We start from the raw sequence: 22,554 nt of genomic DNA, 5'->3' as shown, positions 1-22,554 counted from the left end.
GCGCCACCAGCTGGTTTACATTACTCTGTTTGAGTGAAATGTCTCAACCATGAAATGTGGTACAAACACAAACTTTTCATGTAGCGCCACCAGCAGGTTGAAGTTTCATTTTAAAAACTTTAAGCTTACTGGTGTTTCTGTAGACAGAACCCATTCATATGATAACAAGGCTTTTATTGAATGGTATTAATCAAAGGCAAACTCAGTATAGAAAGATATGGCTGGCAGCAGCAGCTCTGCAGCAGCCACGCAGCTGACACTCTGTCGGTGTAAACACTGCATAGGTGCCAGACGCAGCTGTTCAGCGGTACAGCCGTCACTCGCTGCTCAGGTAGGCGGTGTGAACTAGGGCTTACAGAGCAGCTAGCATGGCTGTAGACTCAATTTCTTGTCTGTACAACAGTATGCTAAGTAGGTCTCTCTGCAGAGGCACTAGATGATACGTGTGTTGTTACTCACCAAGCCCTATAAGTCCCAGTGTCTCTCCTCTGATCCTCGCGGCCCCTGACGCCACCTCTCGGATCTGCTCCACGCTCTGAACCCGCGTGCCCTCCCGGAGAGCCTGCAGTGAATAACAATTACTTATTACAAGCAAATAAAACACAGACAAACAAACACACTGCACTTAACAAACCAGGTATATTTCATAATGTCTGCACTTAATGACCAATGTCTGAATCGGTTTAGATATTGTGATCATAAGTCTAAATAATGATTGCTACTGATAACTGATTTGAGGAACAAATCATTTTACTGTACCTTCTACATCTTACATCAACGTCTTTCAAATACAGCAACATTCTAAAGAAAATGAAATGTTTCAATTTTTGCTGATTTGTCAGTAGACAATTAGTAATTGTCGAAACTAAAATTGTGATAACTGAATATACACCTCCAACCAATGCATTTAGAATGATTGCATTTAAATCCAATTTATTTCAGTTCCTTTTATCAGCCACGCAAAGATACCAACCTGGTGCAGCCAGGTGGTACGTCTGTACAAGGTGAGGATGTGACACAGCGTGGAGTCCGCCGTCTCCTCCACTGAGGCTGCTGGCATATTACATACAGCTATGCCTGTTGGACCAGAGAGCAGATAAGGATTAGTAATAGCTTTTTGGGCCATTTGAGGAGAGAGATGAAGTTTGGTGAAAGCTATTCTGGTGGAGAAGTGCAGACTCGAGGCGTGATGTCAGCAGTTTTCTTTACAAACACTGCTGGCAACTTTAAAACGGCACAGCCTCTTGGTGGCAGAAGATAGGGGAAGTTAAAACGCTCTGGCTGTTGCAGGACAGGTTTTAATAAAAAGCCTTACTTCACTTTTTAAATACAAATGTCACTGACTTGTTGCTGACACGGCAGTGCATACTGGCAGCAGAAAGGAAGTGTTTGCGAGACTAGCACTTCATCAGCTGTTGAGCAGCGTTAGAATGTAACATTTACACAAGAACAATTTAAAGGTACTTGTACTTTACCTGAGTATTTCTATTTTATAATTCTTTATACTTAATTTTAAAAAACGGACTAAATTAAGATTATTAATACAAAATACAAATGCACTAAATTACAATATATTTCTTCTTAGATTTAGATTATTTAGATTTAGACAAAGATCTGATTACTTCTTCCACCACTGCTGCTGAGTAATGAGTAAAATGGATGATAGAACTGATTTGTTTCTTATAGCTTGTTGTGTATACTAATCAAAACAGCTAACCAGTGCTATCAGAACATACAGAATATAAGACTTTTTTTCACAGCAGACATTTTTGCTTGCAATTGTAGGAAAACGTGTAACTAATAACATCAAAGACGTCTCTGTGCATTTAGGTGTTAACTAGCCCAGGAAGCATGCTAAGCTTGGCACAGGCAATTATTAATGTTAGCTTTATATGTGTTTGTCAAGTCAAAATGCCCACTGTGAAAATGTTCTGTTGGTAGCTCTGGAGTTGAATAGTGAGTAATTGAAAGTGATATTCGGTTAAACCTGCCATTTTAGTTTGGGATTTTGGAAAGTTGAACTATGAGAGCGAACAAACATTCTGGTTTGAGCTGCCTGAAACTACGTTTCCTGTTGACATAGGAAGTAACTGTGGTTAACAGTAAGGGTAATATGGGGGAGATTGTTCCAAACAAACATGGCTACAATATCTACGTTTAGTTAATACTGGTGGTGACCTTACATAACAAAGTGTAGGCTAAGGCTGTAGCACGGAGCATTGGAAGCACATGATCTACCAGAGAGACACATGGATGAATGGTAGTGTTCTTAACACATAAACAGCAGAGCAGTGTGTGTGTGTGTGTGTGTGTGTGTGTGTGTGTGTGTGTGTGTGTGTGTGTGCGTTGTGTGTGTGTGTGTGTGCTCTCACCCAGTTCCCCGGCAGATTTGATGTCAATATTGTCATAGCCACTGCCAATACGGACAATGATGCGCAGAGCTTTAAACTTTTCCAGGTCCTCTCTCATCAGAGTGATGGTGTGGTACATCAGAGCTCCTACAGCTTCATTCAGCACCTGGGCACGCGCACGCACACACACACACACACACACACACACACACACACACACACACACACACACACACACACACACACACACACACACACAGGCAGGCAGACAGAAAGACAGACAACAGATGGACAGTTTGAGTTATTTAACTCATTGCCAGCAATATGTGTATCCAGACAGCGATACTCACAACTGTCCAAATGTCTATGGACAAGTCATTTAATGTTACCTGACACCCAAATCATGGCTAGAATAACAAGTTAATATTGTGTGGCTCCGATCCACTTTCTTTGTTTCCCCTTTACAGAACTAGGGCACACAAGGAGCAGAAACCTAGCGGACCATGAAGATATATTCTCTGAACTTGAAAAAAGAAAAATTCTATTTGATTTTGAATTGTGTTCACCCTTAAGCTCTGTGCTCACACACCCAGGGATAAAACAGACAATTACACATCATAAAAGTAGGTTTGTTTGAAGAATCACATTGATAGCGCTTTGAATACAGACGTTACATTTGGTAAAGGTCAAGTCATCAGCATGTGTTTGTGTAGGTGTGAGCACAAGTCAAGCATGGCTTCGCAGCAAGTTCACTGAGTTCCCAGTCTGTGTTTTCATAAACTCTATCTCGGTTAAGGTTTTTTTTTCCAGGATATGCTGTTTGTATCGTTGTCATATCCTGTTTTTTAATATCCCTGCCTGCATGGAGTATTACCATGGAAACTACACTTTTATAACCACAGGAATTGAGATAAGGTGTCTCTGCATCTCACAAAAGCTGCCTAACCTCAGGAATATGAGCAGGAATCTTATGGGATTTCTCACTTGCTTCTATTCATCTTTATTGTTTTAATTGAAAATGAAATATTATACCTCAAAAAGCAGAGAACTTGACAATCACATAGAATGGGAATATATGTCTGAAAACAGGTTCAATCAACTTTTAATTGGTTCTCTGTTAATCTTACAATGTTTTTCTAACGTTGCCAGCCCTCCTCTTCATGTGGTAGAGGATGAAAATGACATGCAGTTCACTTACAATAAAGAAGCCCTTTTAATTACACAATGCGGTGGCTGCTTACTAGAGAGCCAGAGAGAGAGAGAGAGAGAGAGAGAGAGAGAGAGAGAGAGAGAGAGAGAGAGAGAGAGAGAGAGAGAGAGCGAGAGCAAGAGATAGAAAGTGAACGAGGGACAGCCATCTGTTTCTCCCACGCTGTGGCCTACTGAGCGTGCTCTCAGAGAGAGTGTGCCTGGCAGACACCCAGAACGAGACGCAACCCTGCCAGACATACAAACCCATTTACAATCCATAGTGGCTGTGGCAAGATCCAAGGCTGACCCACATTTTAAGTTTGCTCTCTGTACTCTTCTTTAGTTTTTTTTTGTTTTTTTTTGCACATCCTTAATGCAGAGCCAATGTTGTTTTAATGTGGCAACTTCTTTTGTGATGAAGGCGCTAACTCTGCTTTCACTAGAACAACAGTGGACTGGCAAAAACACAGAGAATGACTTTGGAGCATTCGCACATCATTGCGAGATGGTTACCCCCATTGCTATCCTTATATTCACATCATTTAAAAAGCCTTTGCTGTGTGTCATCCCCTTTCTCTCCCCCTTTCCTGTCTATCTTCAGCTATTATTGTGTTTGGCATTTGGATACTGTCAGAAGAAATGCCTGATATGTCTGACTCAGTGTCACAATGTTAATTTTTTAAAAACACAGCTAAATGCACTACATAAAATCATGAACATATGTGGCATCAAAGATTTCTGAAAGGATGTTTTGAAGTCGAATATTTGGCTTGGTTCCATCTTTCTTTTTCAACTACCGAAGCCAAAAAAACTCACATATGTGTTATCTGTGCTGACTTGCAAATCAGAGCAAACTACAGGAGATTACAAGGACCGATACATTAATAGAATTTCTAATAGAAGACGACACATGATTGAAATACACCATCAGCCCCCTGTGATTGCTGTTTTTTTGTGTATCAGCTTTAGATTTTGAAGTTCGAGTTTCCAGTTGCGGTGTGGTTATTTTTTCTTTGTATATTGTATATTCAGCCATGATGACCACTGCTGTTCATGTTAACACAGTTCTATTTAATGCAAACTGCTGTCGCTGCTCTCTAAAATATAAAAAAAATACTTCCTGTTTCCAGCACAAGGTGTTTAATAAAGACTATATTTATACAATCTGTTACAGCAAATGTAAAAGCTTAATGGAACTTTCTTAAACCCTTACCTTTGTTGGTTAGTATGATTAATTTAAAATTTGGAATCATTAGTACATGATCTAGTTAAGTGCGTTACCTTCTCGTGGATCTCCTGTGTGGACTGAGCGTCACAGAAGGCCACGGTCGCTACGTCTTTCAGGATGGGCATCTCCACAGTGCAGTCGCGGCCGTCCAGCAGCGCCACCAGAGGTCGCGGGTGCATGGGCCCATTCATGATGGGTGGCCTGATGCCTACACGCACGCAGACACACAGAAGAAAAGTGTCAGATAAGCGAAACAAAAGTGGCGATGAAGAAGTAACATGGAGAGAAAATAATCTTCATTGTGAGAGGCAGTGTAGAATAATCTTTTATTAGCATAATTTCTTATTGTGATGAAACACCTACACAACTGCAATATCCCTCAGAGAACTCAGAAATCCTGTATTGGAAAAAGGTCATTTTTTTCCCCCTGCTGTATATTTTTAAACCTGCAGGCATGTATTTGTTTGCTTGGCCGTATCTTCCAGCATTTCCTCAGTTGTTGTCAGTTATGAAATCTAAAACAAAAGATGTGCTGTTGCTCCTGGGCACAGATGAGGTCCTGCTTTATCTGCATCCCATAATGTTTCTGTTCCGGACTGATGCAGTTGCTATGACAACTGTGACAGTGAGCATGGAGGGGGGAAAAAAATAAATACCCGGCGCAGCTGTCTATCTGCTATAGAGCTAATTCCTGCTGTGGGAGGTCATGATCCACAGCTGTTTTTCACCTTATTGCGTTTGAAGATTTTGTTGTTTTGATTTAATTATTACGCACTTTCTTCACGTTTGCTGACTCTATGGAAACAGGCAGTAATTGGGATGACACATGAGGTAGGCTGGTAGAAAGTGTAGTATAAAGAAAACGTGCACTCAAATGTTCAGAATATCCCTGTAGAATTAAAAATCAGAAGGTGAAAAACACTGTAATAACTAGGAGTATCCTTTTGTATTTCATCCTGTTTAATTAAGTTCTCACATATTCATGATGAATGTAAGTGCTCGCCCCTGTGGACCACTGACAGTGACTCTTATTTGGAAGAAACGGGGCAGTCTAGAGGAGAAAACGTCTGAGCATGCAGTTCGAAGCTCTGGATTATATCTATTATGTAGCATATTTTGCATGAAATAGAATCCTAATTTACAAATACGCAACAAAAATGTCATATTTCATTGCTCAAAAACCATCAAAATGTCACTGATAGTGATACAAGTCAATAGACAGGTGGGTAGGGAGGTACAGCAGTTCTTATGAGGCAGTAGGATCTGTGTCATGAGAGACAGCCAGTGCTTAAAATCTGACAATCTGTCAATAACTGAGTAAAAGTAAGCCCCATCTTCAACCTTTCTACAGGATATTTTATTGGATCAACTGAACAGATTAAACCATTACCCTAAGAGTGCTGCCAGGCTTCACAGGAGGATAAGTGGCATTTAACAAGGCAGATAGACCCCTCTGGTGGTCCTTTGCTCAGATTTAGCAAGAGCAGTGGTCAATGGGAGTTGAATTTATTCGTTTTCCTTAACTATTTCCTCCACTGCACTCTGCCTTGATTTGTTTCTCCTTTCGGGGAACTGAAGGGTTAATCATTCCAGATCACTGACTGAGAACCAAGACATCTGAGAGACAGGCAGATGTAGATTCAGAGGAACATATAAGGCAGTGTATGTAATTGGGTGTCATAGACATGCAAAATTCTGACAGCCCTCTGAAACACTGTAGATGAAATGAGTGCAGAGTTATGCCTGTTTCTGCTGACGCTGACTGTGCTCATCACTCATTCCTGACTTGTTTCCAACTGAGATGTGCAGTCTGACATCCCACATAAGCAGCCACTTCAGTCATTTCAAAATATTCCTCCTAAAACTTTTATTGCGACTCAGACCTCCAGAATGATAAACAGTTCGCATTCCCTCAGGTTTGAGACTGTTTTCCACTTTCCTGGGCTAACATCATGAGAAAGGAGTCAAATCATTAAACCAGTCATTTCAAAATCAGCATTCTACGGACTCCACAATATTTAAATCCCAAGGATCCCTGAGAATCAGACTTGCGGACAGAAGTTTGGCTGCTCCAAACCCACAAATTAGTTTGGAAAATCTGGGCAGGAAAACTGAGTAACACTTTTCCCTCAGCAGCTATCATTACATGGCCTATGAGTGAAATGAATTAAATAAAAAATGCCTGCTGGAATCATACTCATACTAACAGTTCGTATCATTAATCTCTGATTTTTAGTGTTTTCCAGTTGTGTTTTTGTAACGATGTGCAGTTTATGTATACTGTCAATGTAATTGACCTGTTTTCTTCTACTTCAGTTAGTGAGTTCATGTTTCCCAGAATGCCTTTAGGCTGCACAATTAATCTAAATATTATCGAAATCGCAATATGGCCAAGTGCAATATCCAAATAGCTGAAGCTGCAATTAGTTTGATAAAGGTTAAATATGTGACAAAGGAGCATTACAATAAAGTAGTGTACCCTGGTTCTCCGGATGTAAGAAAACAGACCTAAACAAATGTCACATCATCATGATTTTAGTAGTTTTTTTCAATTCAATTTGTGATGCGAAATGATCATTCCCACTAATCGCGAATCATATTGCAATATCTGTCAAAATAATTACAGTATGATATACCATATCATGCAGCCCTTTTGACAATCTTCTTTTTCTCTTCAATTTTCTGGTTTATTAAACCCCTCAAACCATGTTGCATTTGCAACATGTCTTGTGGTTGCAAGTCTCCTGTTATTGGAGACATTTGTGCGTCTGTCTCTTTTGTAATCGATTGATTTCTACTTGTATGACTTTTAAGAATTCGTGCAAAATTGATTAGTGGGACACCAGTGTCTTCTGATTTAAGACATACAGCATCCATGTTTTACACAGCAACATTTTTTATAGATGATAAAAATCATTGTTGTTGCCTGGAAATGTGTTGTGTGTGTCACGTCATCTACTTTTGGCCAGTTTCTAGTTGCTTGTTTGGCATTTTTTGCTTATATCCGCTCTGACTGAGCAGCTCAGTGACCAGAATGTGAGTCCCGTGTTGTACTAGGCATCTCCCAGGAGTGAATAAGTAGAACAGCATGAATGATATAAATAAGAAGTAGGGAGGTACTGAAAATAAGCATTGAATAAACCTCCTTGGATAAATGTAGATGGATGATCTTCCTCTTCCTCGTGTGAAATGCTGTCATAGAAAGTAAACTCTTATCAGGCTTGCAAATGAGGCGGGTTTTTTTTTTAGCCGACTCTCAGGAAGAGTGAGCCAGAGTGCATGCATGGGGAAATAATGTACACAGTGCTTACATGCATTTCTGGTTCATGCTTCAGTGTGCTGCTGTGTTCAGGGTTGGGCTACGACAGGAAACGAGTACTCAGAATCTGTATTTAGAGAACAGAAATTATGTATATGTATTCAGTCTATGTTATATTTTGAAACATCAGCGTTTAGAGTTTGAGGAGAATACTTTGAGAATACATACATAAAAAACATGCATAGGAGCTATTTTTAAACCAGCATGCACATATTTCCTCCTGTATCTATCACACAGCAGTAGAGCAGAGCGTGGGAGCCTATACACAGAGCCATGTTACTGTAACCATGGAATATGTTAGTGAATACATGTAGGAATTCAACTCGGATATTTGCACCAATGGTAGTATGTGTGGTTGGATGTGGTGGTTACATATTGTTTTAGTTTTGGTTGCATGTGGTTTTAAGATGCAGAGTTTGTCCTGCAGCGAGAAATTCACAGGCTTGATCCCATATTATCCTCATTGAGGAACTTGAAACTGAAAGTGCCTGCATTTTCTGATTAAGGCTTCTAGTGTTAGATAAATGTGTAAAACCCTGGTTTCCTGCCTGGTTTTACTTATAACATGTTGTAGTACTGACAACTTGCCTTAATTGAACCTTATTGTGTGAAGATAAAATCACTTCCTATGTGCTTTCACTGTTCAAACTAAATTTAAGGATGATAAAGGGCATTTTTGCAGCAGCACTCAGAAGCTGCAGAAAAGCAAAGCTCCATCACTCAATGCACATGTCTTCTTATCTTCATCATCAGATTGCAGCATGAAACCTGATCTGATGAAGCAGCACAGTAAGACCAATAAGGTGAAACACAAATCCTTTTCACAATGCCTTTTGTGAGCTAGTAAAACATTAACTTTCCATAATAGGATTTGCCTGGAGGACATTGCACTTACACATCAATACAAAATCGATGGTGCATAGCTGAGAAATTGGAATTCAACAACAGCAAAAAGTACTCTCCGGCTTCAACACAACCTTCATTGTAACTCAGATGTAATCATTAGTTGCACCGTTGCCTGTAGGTGCTGCACTCAACAGTATTCTGCCCTACAGACTCATCTTTTCTAAGATTTAATTTGAGCAGAAACCCTCGGGAACAAAGTGCCATTCATAAGATGGCGTGTGTAAATTAAATGGGCATGATGTCCACTTGAAGAAAATAATGAAATCTGGTCAGGCTAATCAGTTGTGCAGCAGAGTTTTTGGAAAGCAGCAGAGATTCCAGACATTGCTCCGGCTCACACTTGGTCAGAGTGAGGGAGGAAATAGCTTTCATTCCAGCACCAAGCATGACCTTGGGAGGACCAGCACTACTGACTGCTGAGTAGTACTACAAGATAAAACACCCGTTCATCCTCTCTCCGTCTCTCCCACACACACAGAAACCTCAGATCAACACTGTAAATAGTAATACACTCTTGAGAACCTAAATCAGACAAACTCAAAAGTCCATTATCTCCCGGTCTGTTTTATTTAATGTATTTTCTCGCTTTCTAGTCACATTAAACACTCATTAAATTCTTCATTATAGTAAATAATTCTTAAACTTTTCTCTCACTCTGCTCAGTTCCTAAACTCTTCAACCTCATCCATCTCTTCTATCTCTATTCTCCCTCTCTTATTATATTCAATACTCTATCCCCCATAGCCCCAGGGTTTGGGTGACAGCTGGGAGCTTTCACAGTGCAAACAGGCCTCTTGACAGCCAACGGGGGCCACAGCTCCAACCGTGGTTGGATTTAAATTCACTACTGTATTTGGTAAACATTTTGAGGCAGTGTTAGTGATTTGCAGCCAAGGCAACATCAAAAATGTTTTGTTGGTAATAATTGTTCTCTAAAATCAGCCATTTGCAATATGTACATAAGGGCCTGGGACACTAAATGACATCCCCCTCCCCAATATGAAAATTACATCCCTCGGAAAATGTGTAATCAAAACAAAATGACGCTAAAGCCGTTTGACTGAAATTTAGAAATGGAAAAAGCATCTGCCAATGACTGCTGGGACTGAATCATGCGAGCCAGTGGGAAAGCCCTGCAGCCTGCCCGTATCCAGCTGTCAATGACCAGCTCACAAGAACAGCTGGATTTTTGTCCCAGAGGAGCGAACCAGTGTTTTCAGACTGTCAGTCAACGAAGACAATGTCAAAGATTGGCGATTTTCATGTGTTTGAAATGTGCAGGTCGCTGACAAGTCTGCCAGCCTCGATACAGAGTGATCTGCCAAAACAAGCTGCAAGTCCCCGACACTCAAGAACCACGACAACGGGGTGTCACAACATACACTCTTAAAACAAGGGGTTTCATTTCCAGAGCATCTGTGGGTCCAGTTTGGTATGGCAAACACTGAAGTATAAAACAACTGTTTTCACTTTGTGAATCGTTTAGTCCAGTGGTTCTCAACCTGGGATCCCTAGGAAAATGGGGAATATTTAAATTTCGTGGGAGCATGAACGCCACCTGTTGTGTTGTGTGGCTCACTATGAGTCACTTTGTTTACACATTTACCATAACTCAAAGCGTCTGTTTCAACAGTCAGCTATCTTTCTCCAGAATGACTGACCCCACCTTTAATCTGCCAATCTTCATGATAGACAGCTATGTAATATATATCTTATCAGATGGGGATCCCTGAGACTGCATCTGATTAAATATGCAAGTATCAATTTCAGGATTTTTGACATTTTATTGATCATAAGATTTATCGATTAATCAAGACAACAACATTTTGCTGATTAAAAAGTGCTCATATGATAAATACATTTATCATTTGAAATTAATTAATTAATTAATTATGATTATGAACAACTTTGATAATTGTTTAAGTCAGTTATCCAGCAAACATGTCAAGTGTTTGCTAGTTCTGTCTTCTAAAACATGAGGAACTGTTTTATATAATTGTAAAGGGAATGTCTTCTGGTTTGGGGCTGTTGGTCGGACAAAACCAGACAAATAATTATTAGATGCAGCGCTGCATAAATCTTATTTGTGTATGTTGTGTTGAATATGACACCCATAAACATCTCTCACTTTCACAGCCAGCACACAGGCCCGTCAGATATATGAGGATCTAAGCGCGCGTCCATTCTCCTCATTTCAGTCTATCCAAACTACAGGTCACAAACAGCTGTACGAAACATTCTCAGTTACCGGTATTTCCAAATATGCCCACACAGATAGCTGCTGTTAAATGTTTTCTTCGGTTTTTCAGTTCTGAAATAAGGTCAGACTTCCTGAATTAAATCTTTTTTCACTCCCTTTCAAACTGAACTGAAAGTCAACGCCGGCCAGATGACACATTCGCGTTTCAGCTACAGTGTTTGTACTTTTCATTGTGTGAGAGAATAGAAGAGAAGAGAGGAGAGTGTTGCTGTCGGCACCTGTGATCAGTCAGCTGCCTGTGACTGTAGCAAGCAACCACTGGCACTGCTGATTTATGATGTTACTGGCTCTTGTGGCATGCAGCAACATGGCGTGGTTAAAAAGCCCCTATATCCTCGTCTCTCAAACCCTCAGTGTTGATCTCGCCTTCCCTTCATCTCTCGTTGCCTCATTTTCAGATCTCTCGTTTCAGTTTCCCCAGGCTGTCTTTATCTCCCTTGCCATTTCCTTTTTTCTTCTGTCCCGTCCATCTCTCTAGCAATGAAAAGCTACATTTTATATCATAGCTGAATTTATATGCTTAAAAACGCCTGAAAATCCAGGTACAAAGTGTTTCTGCACTCTTTCATTCTTTCTTTTTGTCTTCTGTCTCTTGTTCTACCCACATTTCAGTTCTCAGGGAGGAAAGAGGAGAAAACAGATATATCTCTCACAACCGGTTACACACACACAACACACACACACACACACACACACACACACACATTCTGCCCCACCCACACGTACAGAAATACAGGTGCATGCTCAGCACACCAATCCATGCAGGTTGACATGACTAATATGCAGTGATATATGATACATACAAGTGCTTACACATTGAAATAATCACCTTGCAGGTCATCTCTTTCTCAAATACACACGTATTCAAGGTCTTAACTTGTACTGTATAAGCATACCAGGTTTTTCTCTGCTTTTTGTTTCCAGCACTAAAGACACCAGCAGCAGGAGAACAGACGAGATACAACAATGTTTGGCAGGAGCTTAGACGATGCAGATTTTAGTTCCAGTTGTACTGTTAATTCGCCTCCGTGCCTGAGCAGGGCTGACAACTGGACACTGTATATGTACTGATCTTTTAATTTCTTAGTCGTTCTGCTTGCTCTTTGTTAGACAGATGGTGAATAGGGACCAGTTATGGTTTGAAAGCACGCTCAGCTTTACAGTGACTACTGCATAGGTCTAGATCAATAAAGCTATACAATGGCAGCCACGCTAGCTGCCCCCACACACACCCCTGCACTGCATCAGAGAGCAGAGGGTCACAGAAGCATTTTACAACATAGCCGGCCTCGCCATGGGATCAGACAACACATAATTTCTAATCAAAAATATGTTGATTTCATTAGCAGTTTTTTGTTTGCCACGCTACATGTCTAGGGTTATGAGTGTTGCCTGTAGGCACTGCTGATTTCTAAGCTGTCGTGAGCCAAAAAGGTTAAGAAGTACTGCAACACTCGCACTACTGGAAAAACTACATGTAAATACAGCCTGTAACTGGATTATTATATGGCTGTCGGCCTGTTATATTGTATTTACTGTTACTATGCAGAAGAAAGTCACAATCACTTGGAGGGTCAATTGGATTTGGGTCAGTTTGGCTACCCTGGATATTAATGGATTATTAAGACTATGATACAGTTATTGTATTATAGATTAAGGGTTTTTTAAGTGAGTTCAGGGGTTTTTCCCCATCAAAATGAAGTTTAATTTGCACATTTACTTGCTCCATTGATTTATTAGCCAGACTACTGAGTATGAATAGTGTCTAGGTGAGAGAATTTGGTATGTCTAGATTTATTTTATACTCACAGATCCAGCCTGTCAGTAGCAGATACACATTTAGCCTGCCATATGTCTATTTATTTGGAGCTGACTTTACCATGAGACAACCAAAGTTACTGGCCGTTTGTCACTTTTTTAAAATGATAGTCACTTCATGAGATACTGCTGTACAAGCCTTTTAGTGTAGACAATGAATATAAATTTGTGTGAGATGACATCAACAGCAAAACTGTCCCAGCTTGCGGGTGCTATCTTTGAGTGCCTGCTGCATGGACACCAGCTGAGTGAGTTGTTTCAGCTGCAGATTTTACTCCAAACAGACTCTCTTGACTGTGCTGACATATAAATTAATATCAACAGTGCGTGTTTCTGAGTAATTTGTGCTCTTCATTAAGATCTCAGTTGAATTATAGCCTGTCTACTAGTTGTTGTTTTGGGATGTTACACTGTAGGCCTGTTATTTTGTTTCTGTATGTGACAGCACTGCTATTTAGCCACCTGTCTAGACTGTCATGCTTCTCAATTACGTTTCCCTTTGTGAATAGTTGTCTCCGAATAGTTGACTGTAACTGGCAAGTATTATACTGGCTAACCATTATTGCATATTTCATGCCTTAAAATGCCCCCAATTTCGATAGCAGTTGGTAGATCTTTCACTGTCGCTTCACCTTTTAGCTCTTATGTGCATTAGATATAATAGACTAAGCTTTTCAATGTGGTTTAGTGCACAAAGCCTCTTTGCTGAGTGCTTTATGCTTTATAGATTTCCAAGTGCTGTCAATTATAGCTGCTTAGGTGTCAATTTTTTACGCTAGTCAGGTTTATGAGAGTCAAATGCTCGTCTGTGATGGTGGTGCAGTTAAAATATAAGTGCGAACACAGCTATGCAATGTAGAAAATCAGTATTTACCATGTGTCTGTTGTGTGGGTACAAATGTATGAAAAACGGGAACCTCGATTTAACATCGACACGACGTCTGTGCATTGCCGTCATAGCCTATATTAAGTTTGTGTCGTGCAGGTGTGATTCATGGCTTAAACTAATAGTAGTTTCAGGTGTGGTTGTCTCCAAGTTGGCAACATGTCACAACATGAGCAGTTTGCCTGATTTTTCCCTCTGACATAATGAAGTGTCTATATGGAACCTCCTGGTGGGAAACTGCCTGGAGCTATTATGCACAATTACATCACTCTTTACCTTTTAATCAGCTTATAAGATTATTCTATAAATTAAAACACACAAGTCCAATTAACCAAACAAGTCTTCAACTGAACAATAAGGATATATTAAAAGGTTCGTGTTTGCGGGAGTGACTGACGTGTGTGTGTGTCACTTATCGAGGCCTTTTTAATCAGATTAGACATGACTCAACGCTCATGGATCAGAGGACCCCTGCCTTCCGAAACATGAATCAACACATCCATCAATCACCAGGAGCAATTTTAAAGCAGCCTTCAAAGGTTCCATGATCTGTGTGCCGAAACAGATCAAATGACCAGATCAGTTGCACGATTATTGACTGGTAGTGATTTGTACACGAGCATCTTAAAAGGGCAATCCTCCCCGAGCCCCTAATTCACCGTTGTTATTCCTGTGACCTTGGACTCTCGAGCTGTTAGGGCATATAGTTTGGGCGGATATGAAGATCTCTCCCGAAGCGAGGGGGGAGAGAGAGAGAGAGAGAAAAGGGAGGGTGAGGAAAAAAGATCATAGCTGCAACTTTGATCTTTGATGATCATCATCAAGAGACACGGCCCGCAGCCTGTTGATGACATCACAGATTACAGTCTGTACAACCTCTCAGACTGCCTCTCAGATCCAGATTTAGGTGACCACAGTTACAGTGATTCAGCTTTAGGGTGGATGATCATTTATCATCACACCCTCCTCCTTCCTGCTCCACACCCAAACCCCCCGCCCTTCTTATTCCATAGCAGCACTACCTTGATGCCTTTTTCTAGAATAGCCCCTATCATTAGATGCATCTGTCACCTGTGTGTGAATCTGGCTGTGGGCATGCATGTGTGCACTTGAATATGTGTGTCAGTTGAGTTCCCTAAATGTGTGTGTGTGTGTGTGTGTGTGTGTGTGTGTGGCATGCATGTGATTTGTGTGTGTGTGAAGGCGAGCGCTCTCCGTAAAAGAAGCACAATGAAAGGGAAATATGTGTCATGTCCTTGCTAGCCCTCGAAGGAGAGAGAGATCTATTTCTGTCGCCACAAATGGAGGTGTTCAAGCAGCCTTCAATAGCAGAGATTTGCCTCTTCAAACACACACACACACACACACACACACACACACACACACACACACACACACACACACACACACACACACACACACACACACACACACACACACACACACACACACGGAGCTAGAGAAAAGGCTAACCATTCTTGTGTGTCAAGAGAGAGGCTGAGCGATATAAAAAGATAACAGAGTGAGAGAGAATTAAGAAAGGGACGGAGGAGGAGGAGACGGAAAAAGGGAGAGGAAGAGAGAGAGAGAGAGAAGGGGGAGGGGAGGAGAGGAGAGGAGAAAAGCAGAATAATGTACACTGAGTTCATAAATATTGAGACACACACACACACACACACACACACACACACACACACACACACACACACACACAGTTCCCACATAAAAGCAAAGTGCTAGTTGTTTACCTAGAGGCATGCCTTTGTTGAGGAGATGTGAGCTTCCCATGGTGTGTTCCCCAGCCGGCCAGCACACAACAGAAACCTACAGTCTTCACACAGCAGACATGAACAGGAATCCAGTCAGCATATGGCGGCTGTGGCCAGCTACCTCGCTTCCCTTAGTCCTTCTCCCAGCCCCTTAGTGACAAGCATACACATGTGCTCCCCCTCTTTTCTCTCTCTCTCTCTCTCCCCTCCCTTCCGTCCCCTTCGCACGCCCGCTCTCTCTATCTGTCTTACCCCTCCCTCCCTCCCTGCCGTCTCTAGCTAACTCCCTCTCCCCTTCCTTTCTCACTTTCTATTACAGCAAGTCTTTCTATCTCTCCCTCTGCCTCTGTCACCAGAAAACAAAAATGTGCACACACCGAATGAAAGCACTGCTGCATTTATGGGAGCGGGAGAACAAGAAAGTGTGTGTGTGTGTGTGTGTGTGTGTGTGTGTGTGTGTGTGTGTGTCTGTCTGTGAAAGTGTGTGTGTGAGAGAGAGAGAGAGAGAGAGAGAGAGAGAGAGAGAGAGAGAGAGAGAGAGAGAGAGAGCAGGAATGGGGAGGAGCTAACGCTGGCAAAAATTCATCTTTTGTTTCCTGAAAGACGACAGGGAGAAAAAAAGAAAAGACAGAAGAGTTATGCAATTACAATAGCAAAGGAGGAAAAACTTGTTCTTTCTGATATCAGGAAAACAATTACACAGCTCATAAAACTTGTTTAAAGAAAAAACATACTGTGGTTTTATAATTACTGTGTGTTTTTAATAAATAATCAACCAAACTTAATAGCTGGTTTTGTTCTTATAATTTTACTTTATAAGTTTACTTACACTGCAGCTATATACATCCAGATCTAAGATCCAGGTCTGTTGGTTTTCTTTAAGCACACCAAAACTTTAAAAAGTAATTTCAGTTTCTAATTACCTTTAAGTCCACACTTAAACTTATTACTAAATAATAAGTACTTTCTACAGGGGTAAATACTCTGTATTAGCACCCCATTTTCATATTTAACACTTACGCCAATGTGTGAATACGTGTGGGTGAATAATCTGATATTCTACTCAACCACCCGAGTAATTGCTACTGATCATATTCTAGTTTGATGTTTAAATACAAATCTTCATAGAGCTTTGTTAGTGTAAAACTCTTATTACTAATGTTAATATTGTTACAGAGTTGGACAAAGCTGTTGCTGACTATACTGATTAGTTTTTGTCGTTGATATGTAAAAGACTTGTACTTTAAAAATACTGTAGTGGAAACTGGCATAATATTAATATTTTCTTTGCACAAGCACATTATTGTGACTATTTCCAAAACTATGATTAAGGCAATAGTCTAATTAAGTCATATTTATGATCCCATAATTGAATCTGAGGGTTGTTTTGAGACACACTGACACACCATCTCATTACTTCCCAACAGTTTGACCCTAATTAATTTGGTCTCATTCTTATTTCCCATAAAAAATATATAATATCCAATTACTGTTTAATGAAAAAAGTAAAAAAAAGTAGTACAGCAAACAGGATAGTATAATCTATTATGAGGCACAGGCACTTTCATCTCAATGCTTTGGTCTGGTTAACACCTACTATGTACCTGCTCGCGCTCATTCTGTCCCTGCAGTGGTGATGTTACAGTTCGTCTCATCTACACTTGGTAACTAGATAAGCACAGTGATATGCGGCCTCAGACGCACCCATGACTGCCAGGGCCTAACCTAGTTTAACAGCAATGATGGTTACATCATGTCCTCACTATTGGTAAATGTCGCAGACAGCCAGTGGGCGAGCTGTTCAAATCCAAAACGAGGCGCAGGGGTCAGGGAAACAGTTGTTTTCAACACGGTCGGTAGGCTCGCTCATGACCTTTGTCATGAATGATCACCCCCACTATCCTCTTCAACCACTCAGCTGCTGGCTTCATTAAAAACACAATGATACAACACTACAAATTAAGTTTTATCTTTAAAGGAAAATGAGCAATGTGCCCCCCCCCTTAGTTTTTTGCAGTCGAGCAGGGTCGTACATAGGAATTCTGGCTCAGTGTAAAGAGCAGATAGCTCTTTGATAATAATAATAATAATAATAATAATAATAAATCTGAGTCAGAGAGCAGAGAAATATGAGGAATTATGCCTAACCAAAAGTCTGCAAGGGTACATGCAGTGTAGGGCTTATAGCAAAACCGCATTTGGCCTGTTTAGTGACTGCTGCTTGCTAGAGTGCTGCAGGCGAATACCACTGACAGCATAAGTCACTGTGACTCTAGGTGTGTTCATTTAACAATGTCCACACCAGATGGGGGAGTCACTGTGGAAGACGACATGACTCACTCATTCCTCAAAACAAGTAGTAAAACTAACATAACTGTGGAGGTGGAGACAAAACATGACAAATGAATCACACAACATTTTTGACCAGCTGCAGGTGACACCGGTTATATAGTGAATGTGGCTGTTTCAGTTCAGTTAAACAGCCTTTACACACTTAAGAGCCAACCCAAAGGCAGTGCTTCTTTTTGGGTCACAAACTCAGCTTTCTGTGTGCAAGAACATACAAATCTCGTTGTTTACTGCTCGCCTGACCCATGACACCCTCTGTAGATGCACACCCTAATGCCTAATTCACACAGCAGCACGTGGCAAAGGGGGAAGTTTCAAATCTGTAGCAGCCGTGGAGTGGGGAAGTGGTAAAACCCCTTATGTTTGTCATGCAAAAGTTGACTTGAAGTTGAATTGCAGCCATGGCGGCAGCCACTCTGAACAGACCTGAGCCTGTCCCTGGGTTTCAGACTTAAAAAAACACATTGGCTTGTTACTTCAAAAAGTCCAACAAAATTTGTTTTGGTAATATTTGAGGCAGGAAATACCGGTGTACTGAAGCATAAATAATCAAATCACAACATATACTTTGATAGTTTGCTATGAGATTTAGGAGCTTAGAGATTGAATTTTGCACTACATTGCAAAAAGTATCAACCACTTCAGCTGCCTAGTGTCTTGCCATAATAAGCATGATATACTGTATTTAACAAATGATGCTAATTTAAAGTTTAAACTGATCCAAATATCTCTATGTCACTATACTTGACGTGGATGGTATTGCTATGAGGTCCATGTCTTAAAGCATTAAATATTACGTGCGTGTATAACTAGGTGTGCAGGTCTGGCTTGAGTTCTCATACCAAATTCAAACTGACAACATGGAGTCAATAATGTGAGAAGCTACAGGCACATTCATCATGTTGACAGGGCCGATGGCAACTTCACTCCAACCACCTCTTAACCACGCCAAGAGACAAATGTTCCCCAGGAGATAAAGGAAATGGAAACATATTCGGTGCTTCTAAATAAGGATGGAGAGAGGAAACGACAGTGTGGGGAGACAGTATCTAGACGACACAGAGGAAGGGGAGAGAGAAGATGGGTGTTATATGTTCCTTAGATTACAAGTGATGATCAGCAGATTATTTAATGGTGCTCATGAGGGAAAAGGAGGAACAGAAGATGATGGGGTAGAAAAAAGATTTCACATCAACATTCACACGCGTTGTATGAGGGTGGACATACACCCTTTCATCTCCTCATCACTCCTCACCCACTCTCCCTCCCCATCTACCTTCCACCCCACCTCCCCTCAGTCTGCCTTTCTCCTCCCTCTCTCTACTCTCTCCGTAACTCCTGCTCTTCCATCTGCCCATCTTGCTTTCTATCTTCCATCCCAAATTTCCCTCTCAATATCATTCACACTCCATCACCCTCATTCCTGCATCTCTTTCACTCTCTTTTTCCATCTCTGCTTTGCTCACCATACATCCCCCCCCCCCCCCCCCCCCCCCCCCTCCTCTCTCTCTGTAGTCACTGCAGCGTGTCTAATGGTTCGCCTCCTCCTCAGCAGAAGTGGAGGCCAGGCGAGCAGCAGCCCCGACTAACGCCTCCCAACCGCTGGCCTTATCAAGACTGACAGCGAGTTAGACCCACAGCTAGCGCTAACGTACACACCAACACACATAATTACAAAGATACACGCCTGCACATGTACAAAGATACAAGCTTGTGCACAGAGAAATAAATGTACACCTGTGAGGGAAACTATACACATCACATGAACAATCATGTTTGAATATCTGTCTTGCGCATGTATTTGTAATCATGTTTAATTCTCATTATGGTTGATATGTAATATAATCATGTTTATTTCCTATTAAGTTTCTGAATCTTGTTGCTGATGCACACCTACACTATAGCTCTAAATGTAGCTTCAAAGAAACACATAGTGGCAGCCCCCCCCCCCACACACACACACACACACACAGCAAATTGGATTTATGGATACTGACAGTGAGCTGCAGAACAATGTGAATGCCACAACTGAGGAGATACAAGAGAAACTAGCAATCTAATCTACTATAGGAGGAGATGGGTGCTGCGGGCATGTACAGTCTAAGCCATGTGTGAGAGCAGGAGGGGAGGCAGAGAAGTGAAAGGAGGTGGAATACAGGAACAGGAGGAACAGGTTGTCAGAAAAGGCGAATGAGGGTAAGGTGAGGTGAGAGGTAGAAAAGAGAAAAGCAGTTAAACAAACAAGGAGGATTGCAAGGGAGTGGAGGACGAGGAGCAAGATAAGGAAAGAAAAAAGGAACGAATAAAGGAAGAAGAATCATTAATCTAACGGAACGATCTTAAGGCTAGAGATACTGTCTGACAGTTGGAAGGTGCTCACCTCCTTCGACGGAGAGAAAGAAAATCCCCTTAAAAACATCCAATATCAACTGTAATCCCCGGGTCTCATTTATATAAAGTGTTCTTTGAATTTACTTCAACATAATTTACCATGGCGCTCTTTATGGCTGCTACTACAACAGTATTTTATCAAATAATCTGCTGATTATTTTCTGGATTAGGTGCTGGGTTGATTAAATGTCAGAAAATAATAAAGAATGCCCAGCACACATTTCTAAAGCTCAAGGTGATTTCTTCATTAGTCTCGACCAGCAGTCCAAAAGCCAAAGGGAATTCAATTTAATATCCCTTAAGACTGAGAAAAATCCACACATTTGAGAAGCTGGAACAAGGTCATGTTTGGCAATTTTGCTTGAAAAATTACAAAGGATTAATAAATTAACAAAATAGTTGCCAAATAGGTGCTGCCAAGGCTTAGGAGTTGGGACGCTGTCACTGGTTCAGATCTGATCAGACCTTCAGACCTTTGTTGCGTGTCATTCACACTCTTTTTCCACTAATTTCCTGTCTTTTCTCCCCTGTCAGTCATTTTAATGGCGGTCCGCTAATTGATTAGTTTACTAAATGTTACAGCTCTAGTATAGTTATGTATTGGTTCTTGAAAAGTTACATAAACTTGTTTAAAGAGGAATCAGTTTGTCTTACAAATATGAACTTAACTTGACAATATTTTTCTGTCTCTATAATGAATAGGAAAAGGGGTTATCTACTTGAGTTGAGAAAGTCTTCAAATAAGGAAAGCACAACCATGGCAAATTTGGCACTCAATTTATAGCATATCATTTTAGTTTTTTTTTTTTTTTTTTTAATTAAGTCCAATTCAATTTGACATTAAGGAATGCACAGCCCACCTGGGATTCAGAGGACTGTACGCTTCAAAGCCTGCATACTCCAATATACACAGCGGGGAACTGGGAGTAGGAAATGTGTGAAGAGACCTAGTATTTTCTACATCACGCTAAGGTTTTATTTTGTAATTTGACAGTAAGACCAGTTTATGAATGAGTCCCCAGGTTTTGGTGTCAGTCCTTTTAGAATTAAAGAGCAATAGCTTCTTTCTAGATTTAATAAAGTGCACCAACATTCAACAACCACTGCGAAATCCCTCGTTAAAGAGGCAAAAATATCAATTTCTCCACCAATTTATTCATCAAGAAATAATAATCCTCCTGTCATACAAACACTCATATACTCAAGCAAGCCTTCATACTATAAGTGCACACATGAGCAGATCAATTTCCTCCCTTATTTAGCTTGGCACAGAGTTATCTCTTCAAAACCTAAACACAGTGCAGAGCCAAGCTGTAAGCGCAGCCGCTACTATCACATAAACTCACACATTTCTACCCACATAGACACTGACACACGCTCACACACAAACTACACACAGGAAGCACTTGGTGTGGGGCCAAAAATACATCACAAACCTTGCATCACCTTCCTCTCTGTGTGTCCACTGTTCCACTTTGTTCCAAAGCCGGGTGGGGGTGGGGCATGCAGTAGATAATAGGCCAATTGTAAGCGATTAGAGCTCGTGCCAGCCAATCAGCACAGCCTGGCATTGGACAGCGGCCAATGGCAATATGTTCACCATGGATGGGGGGAGGGTGCTTTCTCTCACACAGGAAAAGAAATGTGGCCATGAGAGGGATGTAAGGGGGGATTCATTTGATTTTTAAACCTACCTTATTTAATTTTTACTCCATTGTGGTCTTATCAGTCTTCTGTGAAACACTTTGAAGTGCACTAAACTGTATAAAATGTGCTTTATAAGTAAAGTTTGATTGATTGATTCACTGGTTATATTTGTGGACCGTAAGCTGTATTTTAAATTCCTAAAAAACAATATCCTAATTTGTTTTTTCTTTTTCAAATCATTTAATTTCATCATCAGTGGAATATAAATATTGTGCTGATTAAAACAATATTATTTCTATCATAGGGTTTAATCTTATTTCAGGTGGCTGTGTTTAACTTTAGCCAAGATTTGGTTCCAAATGTCCAAACATAATTCAGGATTCCTCCTAGATTTCTTCATCCGCTCTAATGTCAGTCTTTTGCTGCTCAGATGTTTTTA

General features: G+C 40.8%; 1 protein-coding gene and 1 long non-coding RNA gene across 4 annotated transcripts in view; both read right to left on the bottom strand.

The window, feature by feature from the left end:
• Nucleotides 1–15,952, bottom strand: part of LOC127374292 (C-terminal binding protein 1) — a 24,349-nt gene extending 8,397 nt beyond the window's left edge. For 2 of the 3 annotated variants that reach the window (XM_051419447.1, XM_051419449.1), the window contains exons 1-5: nt 15,708–15,951; nt 4,824–4,978; nt 2,373–2,517; nt 974–1,077; nt 460–562 (exon numbers count right to left, since the gene is read on the bottom strand). In XM_051419447.1, coding sequence (XP_051275407.1) covers nt 460–562; nt 974–1,077; nt 2,373–2,517; nt 4,824–4,978; nt 15,708–15,747 — 547 coding nt within the window. In that variant the 5' untranslated portion in view covers nt 15,748–15,951. Of the gene's footprint in view, nt 1–459; nt 563–973; nt 1,078–2,372; nt 2,518–4,823; nt 4,979–8,081; nt 8,157–15,707 lie in introns of all 3 variants that reach the window. The other variant, XM_051419448.1, reaches the window with a different exon arrangement.
• LOC127374319 (uncharacterized) lies at nt 14,362–15,699 on the bottom strand. The gene is made up of 2 exons (XR_007887021.1): nt 15,433–15,699; nt 14,362–14,650 (listed from the first exon to the last, which is right to left on the bottom strand). It is a non-coding gene; the product is annotated as an uncharacterized LOC127374319 (long non-coding RNA).
• Nucleotides 15,953–22,554: the final 6,602 nt, after the last annotated feature.

The sequence above is a fragment of the Dicentrarchus labrax genome, unplaced genomic scaffold, assembly GCF_905237075.1.
Source record: "Dicentrarchus labrax unplaced genomic scaffold, dlabrax2021, whole genome shotgun sequence".
Classification (NCBI taxonomy): Eukaryota; Metazoa; Chordata; class Actinopteri; family Moronidae; genus Dicentrarchus; species Dicentrarchus labrax.
The sequence above is the reverse complement of the archived record's forward strand: the minus strand, read 5'-3'. Positions and strand labels throughout refer to the sequence as shown.